General features: G+C 37.0%; 1 protein-coding gene across 1 annotated transcript in view; it reads right to left on the bottom strand.

Moving 5' to 3' along the window:
* Window positions 1–23,169, bottom strand: part of RELN (reelin) — a 549,610-nt gene that overhangs the window by 303,565 nt on the left and 222,876 nt on the right. The window contains exons 5-6 of the mRNA XM_027838603.1: window positions 22,607–22,639; window positions 18,322–18,400 (exon numbers count right to left, since the gene is read on the bottom strand). Of these exons, the coding sequence (XP_027694404.1) occupies window positions 18,322–18,400; window positions 22,607–22,639 (112 nt within the window). The remainder of the gene's footprint in view (window positions 1–18,321; window positions 18,401–22,606; window positions 22,640–23,169) is intronic.

Raw genomic sequence — 23,169 nt, 5'->3', positions numbered from 1 at the left:
AACTACTACTATGTTCCAGGCACTGTGCTAAGTGCTTTAGAAATATTATCTCATTTGGTCCTCACAACAATTGTGAGGTAGGTACTATTATTACCCTCATTTTGCAGTTGAGGAAACAGAGACAAACAAATTAACTGACATGCTGCCCCCTTCCCCCAGGTTTCCTTGATATTATAGGTTTGTGAATCTCTAGTTTGATATATGAAAATTACTTGAACTTTTCATCTCTGCTTCTCATAAAACTGTACATTAAAACGATTTTACTGATCATGGTATAACCTTCTTAGTAACTGCTACACCCAGAGATTTTGCTAATGAAGAATTTCTATTAGCAATGAATATGAAGTTTGATTGTGGCAATTAAGAGGGGCCTAATGGATAGAGTGCTGGGATCTCTGAACCCAAGAAGACTAAAGTTCAAGCCTCTTCTTTAGAATAAAATGAGTAGACATGTCCAATGAAAGTAGTATCCACTATGATGGAGGCTGGCTAGCATAAAAACCAAATGGCAAAGATATTCCCTATGAATAGTGAGGCCCTCTAGATGCTCCTATTTGGTAAAGACATTGAGCTGAATGGACAAAGTCCTAGAACACTGTAGTTTCCTAAATGGGATTCATAATTACTCAAAGAGTTTGATCTAAGTAGTGGCACAATAAATAAGTAAAGAATGCTTATTTTCTAGATTATGCTAGAGAGTTGTATAGAAAACATTGAACAATATATCTGTGCATATGGGTAGTTATACACACACACACACACACACACATATATACACCCATATATGTGTCTTAGAAAAACATTATAAATAGATAGTAAGAAGGTCTCAGAGCTAAACAGGAGGAGAATGGGCTGGGTTGTCTTTAGGAAATTGTTAAATGTGTTTAATGATTCTGAATTTCTTTCTGAAGTAAACATCCATCTTTTTAGCAACAATCTTCTATTGGTGATGCTTGATGCCTATGACTCATGGAACATCAAAACATTGAAGGTGTGGGTCACCCAAATGACAAGGAATAAGCAGTATTCTATACAATAGAGTTCTATACAATACTATACAATAATCGGTGAGCAGGCTGTAATACAGTACAAATGAATAAATGTGCAGAAGTGTTGTAAATGGCATTATCAGAGAGATGCATTGATAGAAAAAAATCTGGGTCATTCATATAGTGAGAGTGAGGAATAACCTTTGGCTAGCTCATTCACTCTGTTATTATCTACACAATGTCAAGTGACTTGTAAGAAATTCCCCACCATGTTATATAATTCTCATTATGAGATGCACAAGGTAGGCAGCCATGGATGGGTTGTGATCTGTATCACTGGTAGGAGTACTAATATTGATGAGATCCTAAATCCACTGAAGTATTAAAATAATACTATTGTATATCTCTTTCCAAAGATGGAGCATCAATCTATTAATCAATAAGCATTTTTAAAGCACCTACTATGTGCCAGGTACTTTGCCAGCCACTGAGGATACAGAAACAAAAAAAATCCAAACCTGAAATATTCCCTGCTCTCAACAGGCTTATATTCTGTCAGGAGAATAAACATGTACATATGTAAATCTAGAGAGAATGTATGTAGAATAAATACAAAATAAATGTAAGGTTCTTAAATCTTGAGCTCATTCTGTCCTGGGAGAAGTGAATCATATTCCTATAGGCCTTGCTATAAACTAAACAAGAAAACACCACCATTTTGAAGCAAAATGGAAAAATCCTCAGGTTCTCCTTAAGAAAGAAAATAAATGGTTTGGTAGCCTTTGTTCCATCCCCATTCACTACTTTCCCATGTTTTTCTTCTCTTTTGTGACTTAAACTCCTTGAGAAGGCCTTCTTCAATAGATGTCTCTACTTCTCACTCTCTTAAGTCTTTGTAGTTTGCCTTCTGTCCTCATGATTCAACCAAAATTACTCTCTCTAAACTTGCTAATAATCTTTCAATTGCCAAATCTAAGAGCTTTTCCTCAGTCCTCATTCTTCTTGACCTCTTTGCAGCCTTGGGCACTATCACCCCCCTCTCCTTGGTACTCTCTTCTCATAAGGTTTTTGTGACACTAATCTCTCCTGGTTTTCCTCATATTGGGTTAATCCCTCCTTCTCTGTTTCCTTTTTTTTTCTGGATCTTCACTTAAGTCATGCCCTTTTCTCTTGTCCCTCTATACCTTTTCACTTGGTGATATCATGTTCCTAGGGTTTCAATTATTATATCTATCTAGGCTAATATGGAAATATGTTTTGCAAGACTTCACATGTGGAACTGATATATTGTTTGCCTTCTCACTGGGTAGGGGAGGAGCTAGAGGGAGGGAGTGAATTTGGAATTTGAAATTTTTAAATGTTAAAAATAAGCAAATAATAAATTTTAAAAATTATCTTTTTAGATTATTCTCAAATCTGTTCATCCAGCCCTAATCTCTCTCCTGATCTCTAGTGTTGTATCTGCAACTGCCTATTAGATATCTTGAATGTCCCATAGAAATCTTAAACTCAACATTGGCAAAACCGAACTCATGATCTTTCCTCCTAAACCCTATCTCCTTCCCAAGTTCCCTAGGAAGCTTCCAAGGGTATCACTATCCCTCCAGCTACCTAGGCTTTTAACCTGGGTGTCATTCTCATCTCCTCACTGTCTCTCATTCCCATATCCAATATGTTGTCAAGGCCTTTTGATTCTACCTTCTTAACCTCTCTTGTATACATCTTCCCCTTCTCTCTTCTGACACTATCACCAGCCTGCTAAGGGCTCTCATTTCCTCACACCTGGACTGTAGCAATACCTTGTTGGTTGCTCTTCCTGCCTCAAGTCCCTCTCTAGTCTAATCCATTCTCCTCTCAGTTGTCAAATTGATCTTCCTAATAACTAAAGTATGACAATATTACCCCACCCTCCATTAAATGAAGTCAACTTTGCTAAATATTAAGTTCAAGATAAACATAAATTAATCCTGTTTGGCTTTCAAAACCCTTCATTACTTGGTCCCTTCCTATCTTTCCATTGTTCTTATACTGTACTTACCTACAAGTATTCTGTGATCTAGGGACACTGGCCTCCTTGCTTTTCTGTGCATAATAAAAATATGTAGTATTTATATTACCCTTTAAGATTTGCAAAGTGCTTTACAAACATTATCTCATTTTATCCTTACAACAAACCTTAGAGCTAAGTGATCTTAATATGTTCACTTTGCAGATCAGGAAACGGGCAGGCAGAGGTTAAGCAATTTGTCTAGGGTTACACAGTGTCTGAGAATGAACATGGACCAAGGTCTTCCTGACTCTAGGTCCAGTGCTCTATGCACTGTGCAATCTAGTTGCCAAAACAATCCAATTCCCAATTCTGTGTCTTTTCATTGGATGTTTCTCATGCCTGGAATTCTCCCCCTCCTCATCACCATCTCTTAGCTGGCTTCCTTTGGATCTCAGCTAAAGTCTCACTTTTGGCAAGAAGCCTTTCCCAGTCTTCCTTAATCTTAGTGCCTTCCATCTGATAAGACCCCCAATTTATACTGTATGTATCTTATTTGTAAATAAGCACATTGTAGATGCTTAATAAATGATAGTTTATTGACTACCAAAACAAAACAAGATCAATTCCTTAGAATATTAGTCACTTTGTCTTAAAATTCTTAATGATTCTTCTGATTATCATGTTTTTTCCCCTTTAATGACTGTGTATAACATTTGCACAAGCAGACTCTGAGGAATATGATTGCCACTTATATAACAAAATCTGTTACTGAATATTAAAATATAGAGAAGTCATTAAAAGATGGCTCTTTAGCACTAATATCTTCCTAGATATAGCATATGGCTACAAAACCTGAAATTCCACAATCTCAAAAGAGTTAAAAATCACAAATGATCTAAAGAAAGGACAAGGGAATTGTGTACAATGAGCAGAAACAGACCATGTTACCCATAATGACTCATGTTCAAGAAGTGGTATGAAATACCTTATTTGGGATATGTGTAAGCAGGAAATGAGGTTGGGTGGTCATGTGGCCAGAAAGAAAGAGAAACAATAGATGGAAAGCCCAAGTAGTACACTAGTGCACTTGAAATACTAAAAGACCAAAAGGAAGGTTTCGCAGGAGAAAAAGGTCTGCATTGGGCATAATTTGTATCTGAAGGTTAGGAAACCAAATCAACAAAATCTAGGATTATATCTGTTTGATGCACACCTTCATTTTATTTCATTTTTTTAACATTATGAACCACTATGAGATGCCATATCACTTTTTCTAAAGGTTTTCCTCTAACAGACTAATCTTCATGAGTTGAGCATTTAAAGTCAGATGGTGGGCTCAGATTCTTATAATCTAGCCAATAGCTCAGTAATGTTCAGATTCCTTAAGAGTCTGCCCAATATGACAGATGTTCTAATAAACCTTGTCTTTGGCTGAAAGAAGGCTTGGGTTGAATTCTTTTCAGCAGGACCAGTGTGTGGTGATCTTGGGGTTCCAGCATCCCTAAATCTCTAGACCTCATCATATGGTTCCCTGACCAGGAAACTGCCTAACCCCAAGTTCTCCTCCAGCCAAGACTGCAAGGTATGTAAGCCTCCTATTCTGCCTTTTCTTGCTCTGCAGTTGGGGTCACTCTCTAAGCACCAAGGCTTGGAGGTGCTTTTTAGGCAGACAGTTACGAGGCTGCCTTGCACTCAGTCTAACACTCTCAGGCTCTTGGTCCACTGGGTTGGTTCGACACCATGGAGCTGGGTACACCTTCCACAGCATAGAGGACAAGGATGGACCCCTTATCCGGAAGCGTATGCCCAATTCTATCAATTCTCTTGGCGCTAGGGAATTGGGGAAAACTGCAGTTGCTTTTTGATTCCCTGAGGCTTACTTACTCCTTTCCCTCCTTCATGAGGTTACAGGGAAAAGTTAGAAAAACTAAAAATATCCTGGCAGATTCTGGAGGTTTTACGATTGATCATTAAGGAGTTCTGAAACTCCTCCTTACAACCCTGGTCACTCTTTTCTCCCACTCCCTTCCCTTGAGTCAAGAGGGTATCTGTTAATCCCTCTGATAGGAGAACAATGTTTCACCCTCTACTCCTCACCTTTGATTTCACCCTCCCCAACCTGGGAAAGGAAGGAAGGGGGAGGGGCAGCAGCTACAGTGTGGACTCCCCTGGCAATGGTCTTAGGCCCTAGGGCAACTTTTGCCTGGAAGCATCACTCAGGTTCAGCACATCCTGCTCAAGGTAATGAAGCTAGCCTCTGAACTTGGGTAAGCACGCTCTTCTAAAGTTGTGGTTTTAACTGTTAATGATGAGATGTTGATTCTCTGTGTAAAGTAATTTGGAAATACACTTAACAAAATTTAACTGACCTGATTGGTAATGAGTTTGTTTCATGTTTCAAACTGGTGAATTTTTTTGTATCAGTTATGTCAAGCAACTTTTCATAATTTGATTACTGCTAAAATAATTTTGCTATTGTTGGTTATTGTTTTAATGTGTAAACTAGCCAAAAAGCTTGTTTGGGTTATGTATAGCTTGCTGAGAAAGTGCAAGTGTATAGAAATCTTTAATGATTGGCTTTTTACACCAGGACAAATATAAGTCTGAGATGTAACTCCTGGAAAAGTTTTTCCTAGGCTGTGATTAGTGAAACTTGTTTGAGGTAAAAAAAAAAAAAAAAGTTCATGATAAAGTCAGATGGTGCTCTTTGAGAAGACTGCATAGAAGGATACTTAATTCTAACCCTGTGGAACATAGCATTAGTACCAAAAGATGTTAGCTCAGTGTTTCAGACTTGTAACAGTATAGTCTTCAGCCTTGCTGTTTATTTGCTGTTGTGTTCAAGAGTTTAGCTTCTTTGTTTTACATTTGGATTTCTTCCCCTTTCTTCCAAAAATTAAGGTTGCTTAAATTGTCTTCAGAGAATAGAGTTGTTGTAAAAAGTAATTTTAAAATAACTCTCAAATAAATTGTCCTTTTAACCTTAGAAAAAGGAATCTTAATCTGGTTTCTGGATTAGGAATTTCTAAAGAGACCTAGTAAAGAATTTGATATTGATCACGTATCTAAACTAGGACAACTTCCTGTCTCTTTTTTTAATATGAAAAATAGAACATATGGACACAACAATTACTATACGAGTCAGAAATGTATTCTATTTGCTGCTGATAGTGATATTTTGCAATATTTTATGGTAGGTTCCTTTGGCTCCTCGTCTAATCTTTTTTTCTATTACAACATGTGCTTGGTACCGATCATTTAATGTGTATAAAACACGCAGATATGGAAAGAACAAAACTCATTTCTAAGCAATCTAATAATCATGCCATTGTTTTTGTCACCACAAGCATATAGCTGTATATGAATTTTGGAGCTCTATCTGAATTGCTTTAACAATTTCATATTTTTAATTTAAAAGGTTGGAAATTTGCTTTCATAATGAAAACATATATTAAAAATAACAAGTTGTAACCAATAGATAATACCAGTAGATAATATTATAGACTGAAATAATCATGTAGCAATCTATTCTCAGGTTCCTTTGAAAATATTATTGCTTAGTGATTATGACAATCTACTTAATACAAAATTATGTTTTTAGTTTCAATGAATCAAGGAAGCTTTTAATCACTCAGAGTGTTCTTGTTGACCAACAAGTTAGAGTCAAACCATAACTATTAACATGCTTCTAAGTGAGCCTTTTTACTTTACTTTAACAATTTTCCTGACAGGTGGAAATTTTATTATTTTGATGACAGTTCTTTGTTTCTGCTCTCAATTATTTCGGTGTTTGTTCTTTGTTCCATAATAAAGAATCATGCGGGATGTGTATATGAGTTAGAAAGAGTAAGTTTTTAAAGCCACAGTTAGGTGGTTAATACATCCTTTCAAAATTGTTAGGTATGAAAATAAGCCGGGGGAGAACTATTCAGCAGACATGGAGGAATCTCTGAAATACAATGGAGAATTTGAAAGTTAAATGTCACCGAAGTCTGTGGGCCCACACATATAATAATTGGAGTGATTCATATACATGGCTTTCAGCAGGCAGGAAAGAGGAAAAAGAGGAGGAGGATTAATGGAGAAATTATATTCATTTGAACTCTTTGCACAAACTGGAGATTTATGAATAGTTTGCAGTGACATCACACCAATGGCAGACAATAAATGAACAACTGAAAGGCTGTTTTTCAAGAGTAATGTCTTTGACAATGATCATTGCTCTTCTTGGGTCAAAATGAAGTCACTCAGCTTTTGGTCAGGTCTGCTGCCCAGACAAGTTAATCAACTAGAAACACACTGACAATTATGCATTATCTAATCATCATTCTTCCCTGAGCATGAGAAAAATGAAATTTGTCACCATGCCTGAGAATGGCACTCAATCTACCCATGACATCTTCTATCTTGAAGTGGTCAGCATTGGGTTCAATGACAATAACTAATAATCTATGTAATAAACTGTTGCCTGGCATTATAAAGTATAAGCATATATTTATGATATGACTTTTAACTAGTGGTTCTTCAGAAACATAGTGATGATGCTAATATTTCTAAGGCACTGGAAATCACGAATGATTTCAAACTATGGAGCAGACCATTTCTTGGACACTTTAGATTTCTATTTCTCACTGTGACAGTGCTGACTATCAATTCCTCTTACCCTTTGAGTAGCTAGATACTCTGTGAAGGATTTTTCTTTCCATTTCTGTCCTGGTAATGTTCCTAATCTGCCTTAATCCCAATTGCCTAGACATTGTATTTCCATTCTTAGATTTCTAATGGTTGAGATGCTGTTACATCTGTTGTTGTTGTTTTGCTCTTGGGTAATGGCAATAGTTAATAGTGAGCTATGGAACCACAAAAGAAATAACTACTATCTCCTTTAATTGCCTTGACCTCTCCTATGTGCAAAAAAATTATTCTAGTTTAGAATAGCCTTCTCCTTCCCTATAAAATGATCTTCTAAAGGGAAGTAACTGAACTCTGACACTTCCGCTTCTGAAAGCCTCTTCTGAAAGCTTCTGAAAGGTAGAGTAAGAGACAGTCTCATATACGCTCCCTTATTAACCCCTGAAAGCCCAGAGAATATCACCCCAGGAAAAACCCTGGAACAGCTGAACCAGAAGAAAGATGGGATGCAGCAGTCCAGTAGCCCAGATAGCTTGAGGAATTAACTGGAAAGGCCCCTTTTACCTTGGGGGAAGGGGAGCAGTACAGAATGGGAGGCATCCCAGCAAACTAGTGGAAAGCCCCACCTCAGCATACCAGGAGGAGATTCTGAAGCCCAGGTGGTGGAGCAGGCAAACACCAACACCTGGACCCCCGAGTGCCTCACTGGGGGGGAGGGGGAACTGGTGGCAACCAGTTCAGAAAACCACCAGGTGCTTCGGCATTCTACAGAAACCGGCTCTCCCAGTGCATCAGCAAAACTAAGGGAAGCAGCCCTCCAAGAGGCCCCAAGTGGATAAACACCCTATGACATCCATCTGAAAGGAGCTGAAGAAAGCAAAAGGAAGAAAAGACCTGGGTGAGCCGTAAATCTCCAGGAGCCACCCTACCCAATCCTACCCCTAGAGTTCCAGTGCTGCTGATTCCAGCCCAACACCAGGTAAGCTGCCAGAATCCTACAGCCTCCAACTGCTGACATTAGAGGTTCCAGCACACAAAGCCATCGACCAGGCCCTAGGCTCCCAACATGAGAAGCTTGGGTCAGTCCCTCTGCTCCCCAGCAGGAGAGCCCACTCTCTTTAAAGGCCAGGAAATGAGCAAGCACCATGAATGAAAAGAAACATACGATAGATTCTTATTATGGGAAGAGTGAAGATCAAGGCAGAAATTCTGAAGAGGACAACATTGTCAACAAACCCACATCTGGAACCTCAAAAGGGAACATGAACTGGTCTGAAGCCCAAAAAATCTTCTTCAAAGAGCTCAAGAAGGATTTTAAAAGTCAAATGAGAGAGGTAGAAGAACAAATGGGAAAAGAAATGAGAGGTATGCAAGAGAGAGTCAATAGCTTGGAAAAGAAAGGACAAAAATTAAGTGTAGAAAACAAATCCTTAAAAAATACAATTGGCCAACTGGAAAAAAATACACTGAAGAAAACAAGTCCCTAAAAAATACAATTGGCCAACTGGAAAAAAAGTACACTGAAGAAAACAAATCCCTTAAAAATACAATTGGGGAAGGAGGTACAAAATCTAATAGAAGAAATCAATCTGTTAAAAATTAGAATTGAGCAAATGGAAGCTAATGGCTCTATGAGAGAGCAAGAATGAGTCAAACAAAAACAAAAGAATGAAAAAATAGATGAAAACATAAAATACCTCATTGATAAAGCAACTGACCTGGAAAATAGATCCAGGAGAGACAATTTAAAAAGTATTGGTCTACCTGAAAATCATGATGAAAAAAAGAGCCTGGATAGTATCTTTCAGGAAATCATAAAGGAAAACTACCCTGAGGTCCTGGAACCAGAAGGTAAAATAGCCATAGAAAGAATCCACTGATCACCTCCTGAAAGAGATCCCAAATTGAAAACACCAAGGAATATAGTAACCAAATTCCAAAATTACCAGGTCAAAGAGAAAATACTGCAAGCAGCCAGAAAGAAATAATTTAAATATCATGGAACCACAGTCAGGATTACACAGGACCTTGCAGCTTATACATTAAAAGACTGTAGGGCATGGAATATGATATTCCATAAGGCAAAGGAGCTTGGATTTCAACCAAGGATCAACTATCCAGCAAAAATAAGTATGAGCTTTCAGGGGAGGAGATGGATATTCAATGAAATAGGGGACTTTCATACCTTCCTGATAAAAAGACCAGAGCTCAACAGAAAATTTGATCTTCAAATACAAGACTCCAGAGAGAGACATAAAAAGGTAAACGAGACAGAAAGAAACAATGTAGTATTAATAAGGGCCAACTGTTTACATCCCTACAAGGGAAGATGACACTTGTAACTCTTGAGAACTATATTGTTATTACACCATGTTAAAGGGGTATAAATTGATTTTGATGTAATGATGAAAAAAATCTAATCAAGTGGGTTAAATGGATCCAAGTAAGTGAATTAATCTGATCTAACTAAGAAAATGTATTGAGAGAAAAGGAAAGGAGGAGGCAGACAAGGGTAAATTACATCACAGTGAAAGGCACAAAAACCTATTCCAGCAGAGGGAAAGAAGGGAGGGAGACGAGCATTGTTTGAACCTTACTCTAATCAGATTTGGTTCAAGAAGGGAATAACATAATCAGTTAGGTATAGAAATCTCACATGCCCTATAGGCAGTAGGAGGTAAAAGGGGAAAGAGAAGGGAGGGGGCTAATAGAAGGGAAGTGAGACTGAGGAAGGTGGTGGTAAAAAGCAAAACAGTGAGGAGGGAAAAGGAAAAAGGAGAAAGAAAAGCATAAACGGGGGGGAGAAAGGATGGAGAGAAAGACACAGATAGTAATCATAATTGTGAATGTGATATATTAATGTAATGGAATACTATTGTGCTTATAAGAAATGATGAACCAGCAGACTTCAGATAAACCTGGAAAGACTTGTATGGTTTGATGCTGTGAAGTGAGAAGAGCCAGGAGAACATTGTACACATTGAGCGATGACTGACTTTGATAGACTTAACCCCTCTCAGCAATAGAAGGATCTAAGACATCTCCAAAAGCTTCATGAAGGAAAATGCTATCCACATCCAAAGAAAGAAATATGGAGTTTGAATGCGGATTGAAGCATACTATTCGCTATTTTTTTCTTCTGTTGTGTTTTGTTTCCTCTTTCTGGTGGTTCCTCCTATTCTAATTCTTACTTACAACATCACTAATGTGAAAATATGTTTAATAGCAATGTATAGTCTATATTAGATTGTGTGCCATCTTGGGGAGGGAGGTAGGGATGGAGGGAGAGTAAAATTTAAAACTCAAAAGCTTATGGAAGTGATTGTTGATAAATTAAAATAAATTAATAAAAAAATAAAAATAAAGGGAAATAACTGTTCTTCCTCTTTGTATATTTAGACCCTAGCATAATGCCTTACACATAGTAGACATTTACTAAATGATGGGGCTAGGTAGCTTAGTAAATATCGTGCTAGACCTGGAGTTAGGAAACCGTTGTTATTGCTCAGTCATTTAGTTGTGTGTAACTCAACGTGACCCTGTAGATATTGCCCGTGGTTTTTTGTTTGTTTGTTTTTTGTTAAATATATTGGAGTGGTTTGCCAATTCCTTCTCCAGTGCATCCCTCTTTTACAAATGAAGAACTGAGGAAAATAGGGGTTAAGTGATTTTCCCAGGGTCACACAGTTACTGCTTATCAGAGGCTAAATTTGAACTCAGATCTTCCTGACTGTAGGCCTGGCACTCCATCCAATGCACCACCTAGCTGCCCTGAGTTAGGAACACATGAATTCAAATTCATTTTCAGACACTTACTATTTTGTGACCCTGAGTTTTGAACCACTCCTTATCTCAGTTTCCTCATCCGTAAAATGGGCTCAAGAGTACTTTGCTCTCATTTAGTTGTTGTGTGAATAACAATGAATATTTGGAAAGTACTTTGTAAACCTTAAAATGCTATGTAAATGTTAGCTTTTGTTACTACTGCTACTAACAATCATATTATAATAATATTTGTTGAATTATTATGGTCACTTTTATCTCTCCTTTCTCTTTTTCCCTTTTGTGAGCTAAATAAAGACACTTATTTTGTCTAAAATCTGGAAAGAACTATGCTTTGATAGCTGTGGAGGTGCAAATATATAAAACTATATTGTCTCTATTTCAAGTTTATAATCTAGTTGGTAAGTAAAAGTATGTTTAGATAATTAAGATACGATATAAAAAGTGCACATGTCAAACAAAGAGCCAAGACATCTTAGAGGAAGACATTATTACTTCTAAATAACAGACCAAAAGAAGGTGGCTCATGAAGGAAGGATTTCAATAGGTACAGATATGTTGAAGGCACATATATGTGGAGATAGAAAAAGGCAGAAAGACATCTGACAATTTCCAATAGTCCAATTTGTCTGGCTAGAGAATGCTTGAAAAGGTGTGTACTAAGTCTGGAAAGGCTGGCTAGAGCCAGATTGTGGCCATCCTTGAACACTAGGACAAGGAGTCTGTGTTTTGTAAGCAATGAAAAGTCACTGATAGTTTTTGAGAAGGCAAATTAAGTGATTGGAGCTGTACACTGAGACATATCTTTGGCAAGGAAGAACAGTGGGTCACTATCATAGCAATCCAGATAAGAGGTAATGAGGGCTTGAATCAAGATGGGGGAATAGTATGAGAAGAAAAAAGGGGATGAATATTTGAGATATCTAAGAGGTAGAAATAAGGCTCAACAATTGGTTGTCAGAGCTGAGAGACACAGAAGAGTTGAAAGTGAATGAGGTTTTGAGAATGAGTCCTTGGGAGAATGATGGTACCATATCGGAAATAGGGAATTCAGGGAGTATAATCAGTAATTTTTAAAATGCTCCCATTATCCTTAATACCCTTAGACTAAATCTTTCTCTTCCCCCCCCTCCATCCTTCCTTTCCTCACTCTCTCCACGACTCCTCTGTCCCTCTCTCTCTCTTATTTTATTTTTTTCTCCAAAGTCATAAAATACTATAAGTCAGGTCCCTAATCTTATTGCTCTTTGAAACTAATTGTTTCCATAGATTTAATTGCTCAAATGCTGCCGATGGCACAGCTCTTGATTTGTATTTCCCTCACCCTATAATTATCACCTTTACATACAGAAATGGAAATGTTCCAGTCTTTATTAGAGCTTCTCTTCTTGATTTGAGCAATTATGCTAATTTTCTCTATCCTAGGCAATTCTTGTAGTGATTTTTATCCTCCTAGTTGTCTGCCATTCTGTCCCCTAAGCAGATTGATTGAAGTCTTCATTTACCTATAGTGCATGAGATGTCTTCATCTTTGCCTTCATTTTTGATGTCTCAAGTCCCTACTGGCATCACATCACATTCATCTAGAGTTACTTTCTGAGAGGTTGCCCCTGTTCTTCTTTGCTCTCTCCTGAATGCTACCTCTCTGTTATTCTCATTCTATCATTGTGCTGGAGGGGAAACATCTGTTGTTGTCTAGTCACCATTTGTCATCTTATTTTTCCAACAGTCCCTTGTTTCCTACTAGAACATCCTACTCTAGTAATATTACAGTTCCGGATGCCTTCTGTGATCCTCATACGGTAAGCATTAAGGGGGATAAACATTTTAGTTGTTTAAACAAAACAAATTTTTATCCTCGACTTCAGAGATGCCTGGAAGATAAAGCCCTTCTGTTTTATTTTTTTTTAAATATTAATTTGCTTCCTAGTCCTTGTAAATATCACTATGTATCCTTAGCCAGGGGTTCTTAATCTGAGAGCTACAGAAATCCCAGGATAAATTCCATGAGATCATTGAACTAGAATGAGCAAAAAACTAAACAGAAATCATATCTTTCACTAACTTTTGACTTCCTCTGTAATCTTAAGTATTTTATTTTACATATTTAAAGACATTATTTTGAGAATGGGTCAGTAAGCTTTACCAGACTGCTAAGGGGGTCCATGACACACACAAGAAAGTTAAGAACCTTTGATATATAAACTCTGTTCTTCACATGCCATGCTTAAGGGATCAATCTTTCATTTAGTGGACAGAACACTCATTTTGACATCAGAGTCCCTGGTTCAAATTCAGATTCTGTTATTTTCTATCTGTATGAACCTCAGCAAGTCATTTTCTCTGACCTCAGTTTCTTCATGAGAAAAATGAAAGGTTTGAGGTAGATGACCTACAAGATCCTTAGTAGCTTTAAGTCTATGATCCAATGATTTTACCTTTGTTAAATAGCTGGTCTTGCATAATGTATTTAAAATATTAGGATTTTGGACCTTACAAAGTATACTTTAAAATCAATGTCACTGAGATTGAATGAAACATTGATGCCAATAAAAGAGAGGTACTGTTCCTGAAATTCCAGAGCTGAGTATAATGCCTTGCATGACATAAGTGCTTAACAAAAATGGTTGTTGAACTAAACCCATTTGAATTGAACTGAATTGAGATATCTCAGGTTTTCATCTTCCTACCTATTATTCTTTGGCTGCCACTATATAACTATGAAGATACTGAAGGGCAAGGGTACAGTTGCTTAAACTTAGTGTCTTCTCAATAAATGCCCGCATTTTAGGAAAAAGGCAGGAAGGAGGAGAAGAAAATTGCTTTCCATGAGTGGTGAGAGATTTGTGGAAATTCACTGAGACTCTCTGCAGCAGCTAGATGGCACAGTAGATAGGACATTGGGCCTGGAGTCAGGAAGAGCTGAGCTCAAACAAAGCCTTAGACTCTAACTGTGTGACCATGGGCAAGTCACTTAACTGACGTCTGCCTCAGTTTCCTCAACCTCAAAATGGGGATAATAACAGCACCTATTTCTGAAGGTTGCTGTGAGGATGAGCTGAGAGAATATTTGTAAAGTGCTTAACACAGAGCCTGGCATGTAGTAGGTACTTAATTCTTATTCCCTCTTTTTCCCTTTTCTTACTATTGCATTTGGTCCAATGGCATATTCAGTTGAGTGAAAGCACCAGTTAGAGTCAGGAGTAGAGTCTATGTCTATGGACCAGACTAAAAAAACTGGTCATTTGGTCAGAAGAAGTGAAGCAAGCGGAGGGGAAGGAAGAAGGAAAAAGAGGGCAAAATGAGCGAAGGAAGGGTGGAGAGGGAGTTTTGGGGAGGAATGAGGATGATTTTTGAACTGGTAACATTTCTTCTGTTTAGTAACTTCAAACAATGCAGTTTAATATATTAGAAAGCCTTAATCAATCAATAAACATTTACTAAGCATCTACTAAGTGCATAAGATTTTTGTCTGGATCCTGTAAGTTCTGAAGACTTAGGAAATTCAGATTGTGTCAGTATGAGGCAATGTAATGAGCTGTAGGACTGAACTGAGAAATAAATCAGCAGACCCTTTTGGCAACATGTAGACATAAACCTAGTTTCTTGATTTGTACTTCCACAAAAATACATTTTAATGTAATATTTTTCTCTTCTGCAGAATCATTGAATAATTTTTTTGAGGCTAAAGATATGATTGTTTGGTCATCGACATACCCAAGCACTTCATTTCTGTTTTGTACGGTATGGCTCAGGCGGAAGGGTCACATCAAAGCCATTCCACTTCTAAATCAAAGAGGATAATTTTTCTCCTACTCTCTCAACCAAAGGAATGAAATTTCTAACTCCACTTTCATGTGAGGAAAGAGGATCACAATACTGTTAGAGGATTAAAACATGTAAGTTTAAGAATGAACCAAGTTAAATAGGATTTACATAAATACTGCTGAATGAAGGTGGAGAAAATCATGCAACCATTCTGACTGGGTCCATTACAGATTTATGTTACATAACTTCAACTGAGTCCTCACTGCTGCCAGGCAATGCTACTATACCTCCCTTATCAAGCCACACTCCACAGTGGCTCTTCCAAACCTTTTCATCCCTCTTCAAATCTCCTATGGCATCCCCTTACCCCCACTCTCTCAGCTGATAACCTTGCCTCATATTCTATGGAAAAAATTGAGGCTATTCACCATGAACTCCCTCTTCCTCATCTCCTTTCACTCAGGTGCCTTACACCTCCTTCCCTTCTATCACCCCTGTTTCACATGATGAAATGCCCTTACTCCTTAACAATGCTAACTCAACTTGCTCAAGTGGTCCCATTTCAGCTGTCTCCTCCAACAGATTGCCCCCTCTGTCATCCTCATTCTTTGATTTATTTTCTTTTTTTTATTTTCTTTTTTTGGCTAGGCAATGGGGTTAAGTGACTTGCCCAGGGTCACACAGCTAGTAAGTGTTATGTGTCTGAGGCCGGATTTGAACTCAGGTCCACCTGAATCCAGGGCCAGTGTCTATCCACTGTGCCACCTAGCTGCCCCTCTTTGATTTATTTTCAATCTCTCCCTCTCTAGTGGCTCATTTCCTACTGCCTACAAACATAACCAAGTCTCCCCTATCCTGAAAAAAATCCTCACTTGACCCTTCAATTCCTGTTACCATCCTATATTTCTGCCCTTTATAGCTAAACTCCTCAAAAAAAGACCATTTACAACTGGCGCCTCTATTTCATCTCCTCTCACTCTCTTCTTAACTCCTTACAATCTGACTTTCAATTTTATCATTCCACCAAAACTCTCCCTTCAAAGAAACTAATGACATCTTATTTGCTAAATCCAGTACCCTTTCCTCAAACCTCATTCTCCTTGACCTCGCAACAGTTTTTAAACACTGTTGAACATGCTCTCTGCTTTGATACTTTCTTCTCTCTAGGTTTTCAGGCTTCCTTTAAGTCCCAAATAACATCCCACCTTCTATAGGATACCTTCCTTAACCTCTCTTAATTCCAGTGCTTCTAATTATTTCCTCTTAATCCTGTATATAGCTTGCTTTGTATGTATTTGTTTGTATGTTGTATTCTCCAATAAACTGTAAGCTCCTTGAGGGCAGGGATTATCTTTTGCCTGGTTTTTGTATCCCCAGTGTTGAGCACAGTGCCTGGCACATAGCAGGCATTTAATAAATGCTTATTTATTATTAATTGATGCCTAAAAGGGAAATATCTTGGGTTCTTTTGAATGAGAAGGCTTTATGGATTTAGGAGAAATTGTGTCTTGGCTCAATAGAGATTTGATGGCACTTTGCTGAAAATGCTTCATTATAATATCCAACTCTGAGAAATGTTTTTGTTGACCTTAGAAAGTTTACAATGTCAGTTCCAGGCTAGATTGCATATTACATTCAAAATGAGTGAAAATGAGGCTTTATTAAGGAATTTGGATAGTTTGCTTTCTCCTTTTCTTTTACATAATTTTGCCCTGATTTAGTATTCTTTTCACGTCTTCCATCCTAAAACTTCTTTCATATTCATTTGTGTGTTATAGCTCAGGAGGACACGAGTCATATTTAAATGAACTAGCAAAGGAAATGATTTTCACTTACACTTAGGCTGAGAGGTAACAAGTTCCCCAACATGCATAGGTCTATGCCTTATCACAGATCCGTCAAATTAAATAATCTTTCAAAGATTAAGAGTTTTGCTGGTTTCTATAGTGACTTTAAAGAAGGGGAAGGGATGTTGTGGGTGAGAGAGGGTAATATGTCATTAGAAAATATATCACAAAGCACCTGTGATACTAAAGACAGGAATATTGTGATTTCAAATATCACAGGTTTTGGTGGGGGAGGAGGAGGCTAGGTCAAAGAATTTGAAAAAAAGTCACAGCTTAAGCAAAAAAGGCACAAGATCCATAATATTGGTCAACACATATATCAGAATCAGTCATAAACACAGATAAAGTCAATTGCTCTTTATAGATAAAAACTGAATTCAAATCACATGACAGTCAATTTGTATTTGCCAAAAGAAAACCCTTGACCAAAACAAATTACCTTTACAAAAATGAACCTGCTTTGAAAGGAACAAATCCTATGATAATATCTGTATTAATGGACTATAAAAGAAAATGTCAAGTTTCTAAGAGAATTGTAGAATCCTGCATGAATAAATTATGTACCTAGAAATCTTTCTTATCTTTTTTGAATGAGAATTTTTCAACTTATTTAAAAAATCCTTTCAGAAGACAATAATAAAGTAAAATGGCATTGTTACACAAATTCTACTGATTTTTAATTTCTGTTTAAGTTCACCTCCTAAGTTGTCTATTGGATATCTTGAATTAGATGTCCTATCCTTAATCTTACGTTAAACACATGTCCAAAACTGAACTTATTATCTTTCTCCCCCAATCCTTCCCTGTTCCTAATTTCCCTGTTAATGGCAAAGGTGGCTAAGTGGTAGAATGCCTAAAAGTGATAGTCTTGGAATCAGAAAGGCCTGAGTTCAAATCCTGCCCAGACACTTCCTGTATGACCCCTGAGAACAAATCACTTAACTCCTCTCAGCCTCAGTTTCTTTATCTGTAAAATGAGGAATAATACTAATAGGACCTACCTCCCAGGGTTGTTGTAAGGATTAAATGAGAATATTTTAAAGCACTTTGTAAATACTGGCTATGATGATGATTATTATCCCAGCTGGTTCTCTATCATATATTTTACAGATGTCAATGTAGAAAACACCACATTATGTTAGCTCTATGGCTTTCACAGTTCTCACTGATTCTAAATGGGAATTGGATTTTGAATAGATACTTTTAAAAAGGACATGCATCACAGGCATATTTGTTGAATTGCATTAAAAGAGTCTTCAGTATCTTTCTCGATGGAAAACAAAACATATTGAATCTTAATTGTATAACTTACCATATATTTGGATTCAGTTCCAGCTGGTGGTATGAGTCAAAGTCGTCTCTCAAGATAACACTGTCACTGTGTATTTCAGCTAAAAAAGAAATAAATAGAGTGGTATTGGGAGTTGTTATGCTACATCGATCTACTTTGCTAAGCAGAACTGACAGTGTGTTGTTGCCATTGCTAAAATTCAATATGTGTCTTAATTGCAAGCAAAACGACCTGTGTAACAGTATAAATAATAATAGGTTAATTTCATGCTGTTACTAAGCCTGGAGTTTCTAGGAACACAGATGTCTCTCTGAATCAGTCACTCCGGATATAGTGTTACTAAGATATTGGGGAAGATTCACAGTGAAAAAAAACAGACAAACAAGTTTTTTAAGAAAATCACCTTCCACCTTGGTATCTCACAGAAGTCAAGGGTAGGAAGAAATCAATGTTACTGAACTCCTCACAGCTTTATCTAACCCTTTGACAACTCTAACAGATCCAAGAGTCTACAGCAGGAGGCACTCATTCTCAAAGCTGTCTAAAGGAAGGCTTAATCCTCCAACTATCCATTTTCAACTAAAATCATAGATCTACAGCTGGAAAGAAACTCAGATAGTCCAATTCTTCATTTTAGAGACGATCAACTAGGACCCAAATGATTTGCCCAAAGTTAGACAATTTTTAATCATCAGAAGTGATGTTGGAACCCATATCTTCAGATTCTGAGCTAGTGTTCTTTTGTATTTTGTATTAAGGGCAGGGCTTGGGGGGGGGGGAAATGTGTGTATGCAACTATAACACTAGTCTTCTACTACCCACCTCTGATCTTCTTTTATTTTCTTACTTACACTCTGTGATTCATTAATTTCTTGTTATTAAGATGGTTATTAAGATGACTTGAAAGATAATATTGATATATTCCTCTGAGTTGTCAGGAGAAAAAGAGTTATATGAAAAAATGCACACATATATAAATATTTTTAAAAATGTGTGTAGATATATGTATGTGTGTATATATATGTGTATACATATGTATATATGTGTACATACACACACATCCGTGAATTCATCTATGTATGTAACTACTGGTGAAAATAAGCCCCACTACATAAGATAGAGAAAAGTCACAATGATTTCAACCATCATTAGATTTTATATCATTTCTGTGTTATTGGAAATTTTTCCATTTTGGATCTCATTAAATATCACTGTAACTTATTATATATCCAAATACCTAAGATCTGGAAAAAAGGTTCTGTAGGTCACTAGCAGTATAGCATAGATATACATGTGATTTCCACAGAAGTAATCTATTTAGGTTTATTATTCCCTAGCGCTCCCCACCTTTGCTCACAGATCCAAACCAAAAAGGAATACTGACTTATTAACATTTTTTCTTTTAAATTCAGAGGAATATCATATGGAGATGTGTACACACATATACAGATGCACTGTGTATGCACACACATACAGATATGTATATATCTACATACATTGCATACATATACAAGTGTGTATATGTATCCCATGTGTACATGTGTGTACATGTGTATTGTTGTTCAGTAATTTCTCAGTCATGTCTGACTCTTCACGACCCCATTCGGGGTTTTCTTGGCAAAAATACTGGAGTGATTTGACATTTCTTTCTCCAGCTCATTTTACACATGAGGAAACTGAGGAAAATAGGGTTAAGTGTCTTGCCCAGGATCATACAGCTAGTAAGTGTCTGAGGCCAGATTTGAACTCATAAAGATGAGTCTTCCTGACTCCAGGAAGCTTTATGCATTGCATTAATATGTGTGCATGTGTTTGTATATGTGTAATGTATATGTGCGTGTATATGTTTACATACACATATATGTTTAGGTATATGTATATATGTATAAATGTATATACACATAAACACATTTTTTTTTTAAAGTGAGGCAATTGGGGTTAAGTGACTTGACCAGAGTCACACAGCTACGAAGTATTATGTGTCTGAGACTGGATTTGAACTCAGGTCCTCTTGACCCCAGGGCGGGCACTCTATCCACTGCGCCACCTAGCTGGCCAATATACACCCATTTTTCTCCAAGCCCTGCCCTTAATATAAAATACTAACTTTGCGGGGAGGGTCACTTTCACCTCGTGGTGCACCAGGCAATCTAAAACTATGTTGCACAGAAGGCGCTTTGTAGACAGGTGAGGAGAGGTCAGTGGTTCATCTGGGATCTATCTTAGAGAACTGCCTAGAAAACTGAGGCATTATGACTTGCTCATGGTCAAACAGCCAGCATGTGACAGAAGGAAACACTTAGAGTCAGGTCTTCTTGAATCCAACACCATCCCTCTATTGGTACTCACATATGTATTCACAGTTTTAAAAAATGACTCATTTTAACAATTACCTCATTTATTTCACTTATGTTGATTTGTGAGCCTAAATCTTTGTTAAACAAAACGTCCTTAGCTTTTAACTTTGAATTAAAACAATAGAAAAATAAAAATTTTTGTCTTTTTATATATTATGAAATGATTGCTTATTACCGAATACCTCTCTCACTGATAATAATAATAAAGTCACTAGGAATTTAGAATGATTTTTGAATACCAGGAGGCATAGTTTAAACTCATTGGGCAGTATTTTCATATTTAATTCACTGTGGATATGTTTTTCAAAACACTCTTTGCTTTTACTTTGCATTTCAGCAAGTTAACACATAATGAAGTAATTGGCAACCTGTGAATCATCCTGTATTGAGATGAATGCTTGGAGGTACAGGAACAGGTAGAATGGGGATTTATGCTGGCAGCGAATAATGATTTATTCTGCACATGGGAATGGATTAATCATGTCTCTCAGCAATAAGATAAGTTGAATGAAGTACCCAGAGTCTTCCATTGTCTCAAATATCCAACCTAGCAAAGCCGATGCTGGGCCTCTCAGGGTCACCATATTTCTCTTGCTGCCAAAAAGCAGGGCTTCCAAGCATCTAGGTTTGTCTGCCAAATTAAAGAAGCCCCAAAGCTATAGCATACATAAAAGTAGTGCTTCCAGAGGCAGATTTTCCAAAAAAGAAAAAAAATAAATTAATTGGACTTAAAGGTTCAAAGCAAAAGCCTAAAAGGCAAATAACTAACCCGTGTGAAAGTCCCATAGTGGAAGCTACCTAAGGAGATGCAAACCCATTAGGACTATAGCTTTCATCTCTTCTTAATAACATAGGAAGCTATTCAGAAAACAATTACCTCTAAATCAAGTTTTTAAGCCCACAAAGAATGCCTGTTATTTTGCAAAATTCAGTGGTTAATGCTTAAATTGTTATTTTCCCCTCTGTTAAAAAGGGCAAAGAATCCATGTCGGTACTAAAGGATTATAATAAAAATGAGATGATTTAATTATTTAACAAGGCACCTTTAGGAGCACCTTACAATTGTTTCACCTTCTCTTATAAAGACACAGCCACATTAATTCTTCTGTTAAGAATTCATTTCTTATTTGAATATATCTCTGCACCATGGAGAACCCTGTTTAATTTCATATTTAGACACTGGGGTGGGCATTGGTGAAAGTTGTTCATTTTGTTCCCTCATTCTAGGGCACACATGGAATCAAAGCATGACATGAATTTTTTGTTGTTCAGTAGCTTCAGTTGTGTCCAACTCTTTGCGACCCATTTGGGGTTTTCTTGGCAAATATACCGGAATGGTTTGCCATTTCCTTCTCCAGCTCATTTTACCCATGAGAAAACTGAGGCAAACAGGGTTAAATGACTTGCCCAAGGTCACACAACTGGTAAGTAAGCATCTGAAGTCACATCTGAACTCAGGTCTTCCTGACCCCTAGTCTGGAGCTTTATCCACTGCACCATTTAGTTGCATACCCCCAAATTCATGCATCTTATAATTCTCCAGGGATACTTCTTACTTCAAAGACTTCTAAAGATTTCTGAGACTGGGTAAACACCTGCTTTACCCAGGACTGCCAGCTAACATCTGGTAGGTTCTCTATTTAGGGAGAACCTGGGCAGGAGCTCTATTTGAGTAAAGAATTAAAGAAGAGACAGTCAAGTGCCACACTGCAGCCTTATAGTTGAAACAGGCCATCTAGTCTGGAGGCAAGACTTGACACACACAGAACAGCTAGAGACCAAGATAAGACAATACACAATCAACTATGGGACTGCATAAGATAGGCAGAGTGCTACAGGAATTCAGAGAAGAGAAAGGAGAGTATAGAAAGGATGTGAAAAATTGGAAATGGATCTTAGAGAATAAAGTATGTAATGAAGATAATAATACCTTGATCTTAAATACTTACCAAGGTGTGGATGTAGAGTGGCCTCTGTTGGAGCTAAAACAAGAAAAGGGAAGAAAAAAATAGTTAAAGATGACTAGCCAAAGAAAAACTTAATTTTATATTCAGCGTAAAGGTAACTAAACAATCTAGGTTGGTTGTAACTAATAAATAAATTCTCTAGAACTTTTAAAAAATTTTAAGTGAAAGTGATAAAGTACCCTAAAATAGTCGTACATATGATTTTTGTATTCTATTTATTTTATCTAAAAGGAATGGCATATGGTTAAAATAACACAGATTCTTGATATGAAATCATTCACCATAACAAATCCATATTTGGTCAGATAAAATCTTCTGACACACAAGCTTCATATATTAAATATATCAATATATAATACTTTACATTAAAATCCTGAATTAACATGTTACCCAACACATTTGTTATTCTTATCCTTGAATGCCGGTGCTATAAATGGGTTCTCCTTTATTTATAGGGTAAATAGTGAAATAAATTATTAATAGCTACCCAGGGGGATGAAACTACAAAGACTTGAGAAATTAACATGAATGAAATTAAATACAGG

This window comes from Vombatus ursinus, unplaced genomic scaffold, assembly GCF_900497805.2.
Source record: "Vombatus ursinus unplaced genomic scaffold, bare-nosed wombat genome assembly UNPS02014830.1, whole genome shotgun sequence".
NCBI classification, from domain to species: domain Eukaryota; kingdom Metazoa; phylum Chordata; class Mammalia; order Diprotodontia; family Vombatidae; genus Vombatus; species Vombatus ursinus.
The sequence above is the reverse complement of the archived record's forward strand: the minus strand, read 5'-3'. Positions and strand labels throughout refer to the sequence as shown.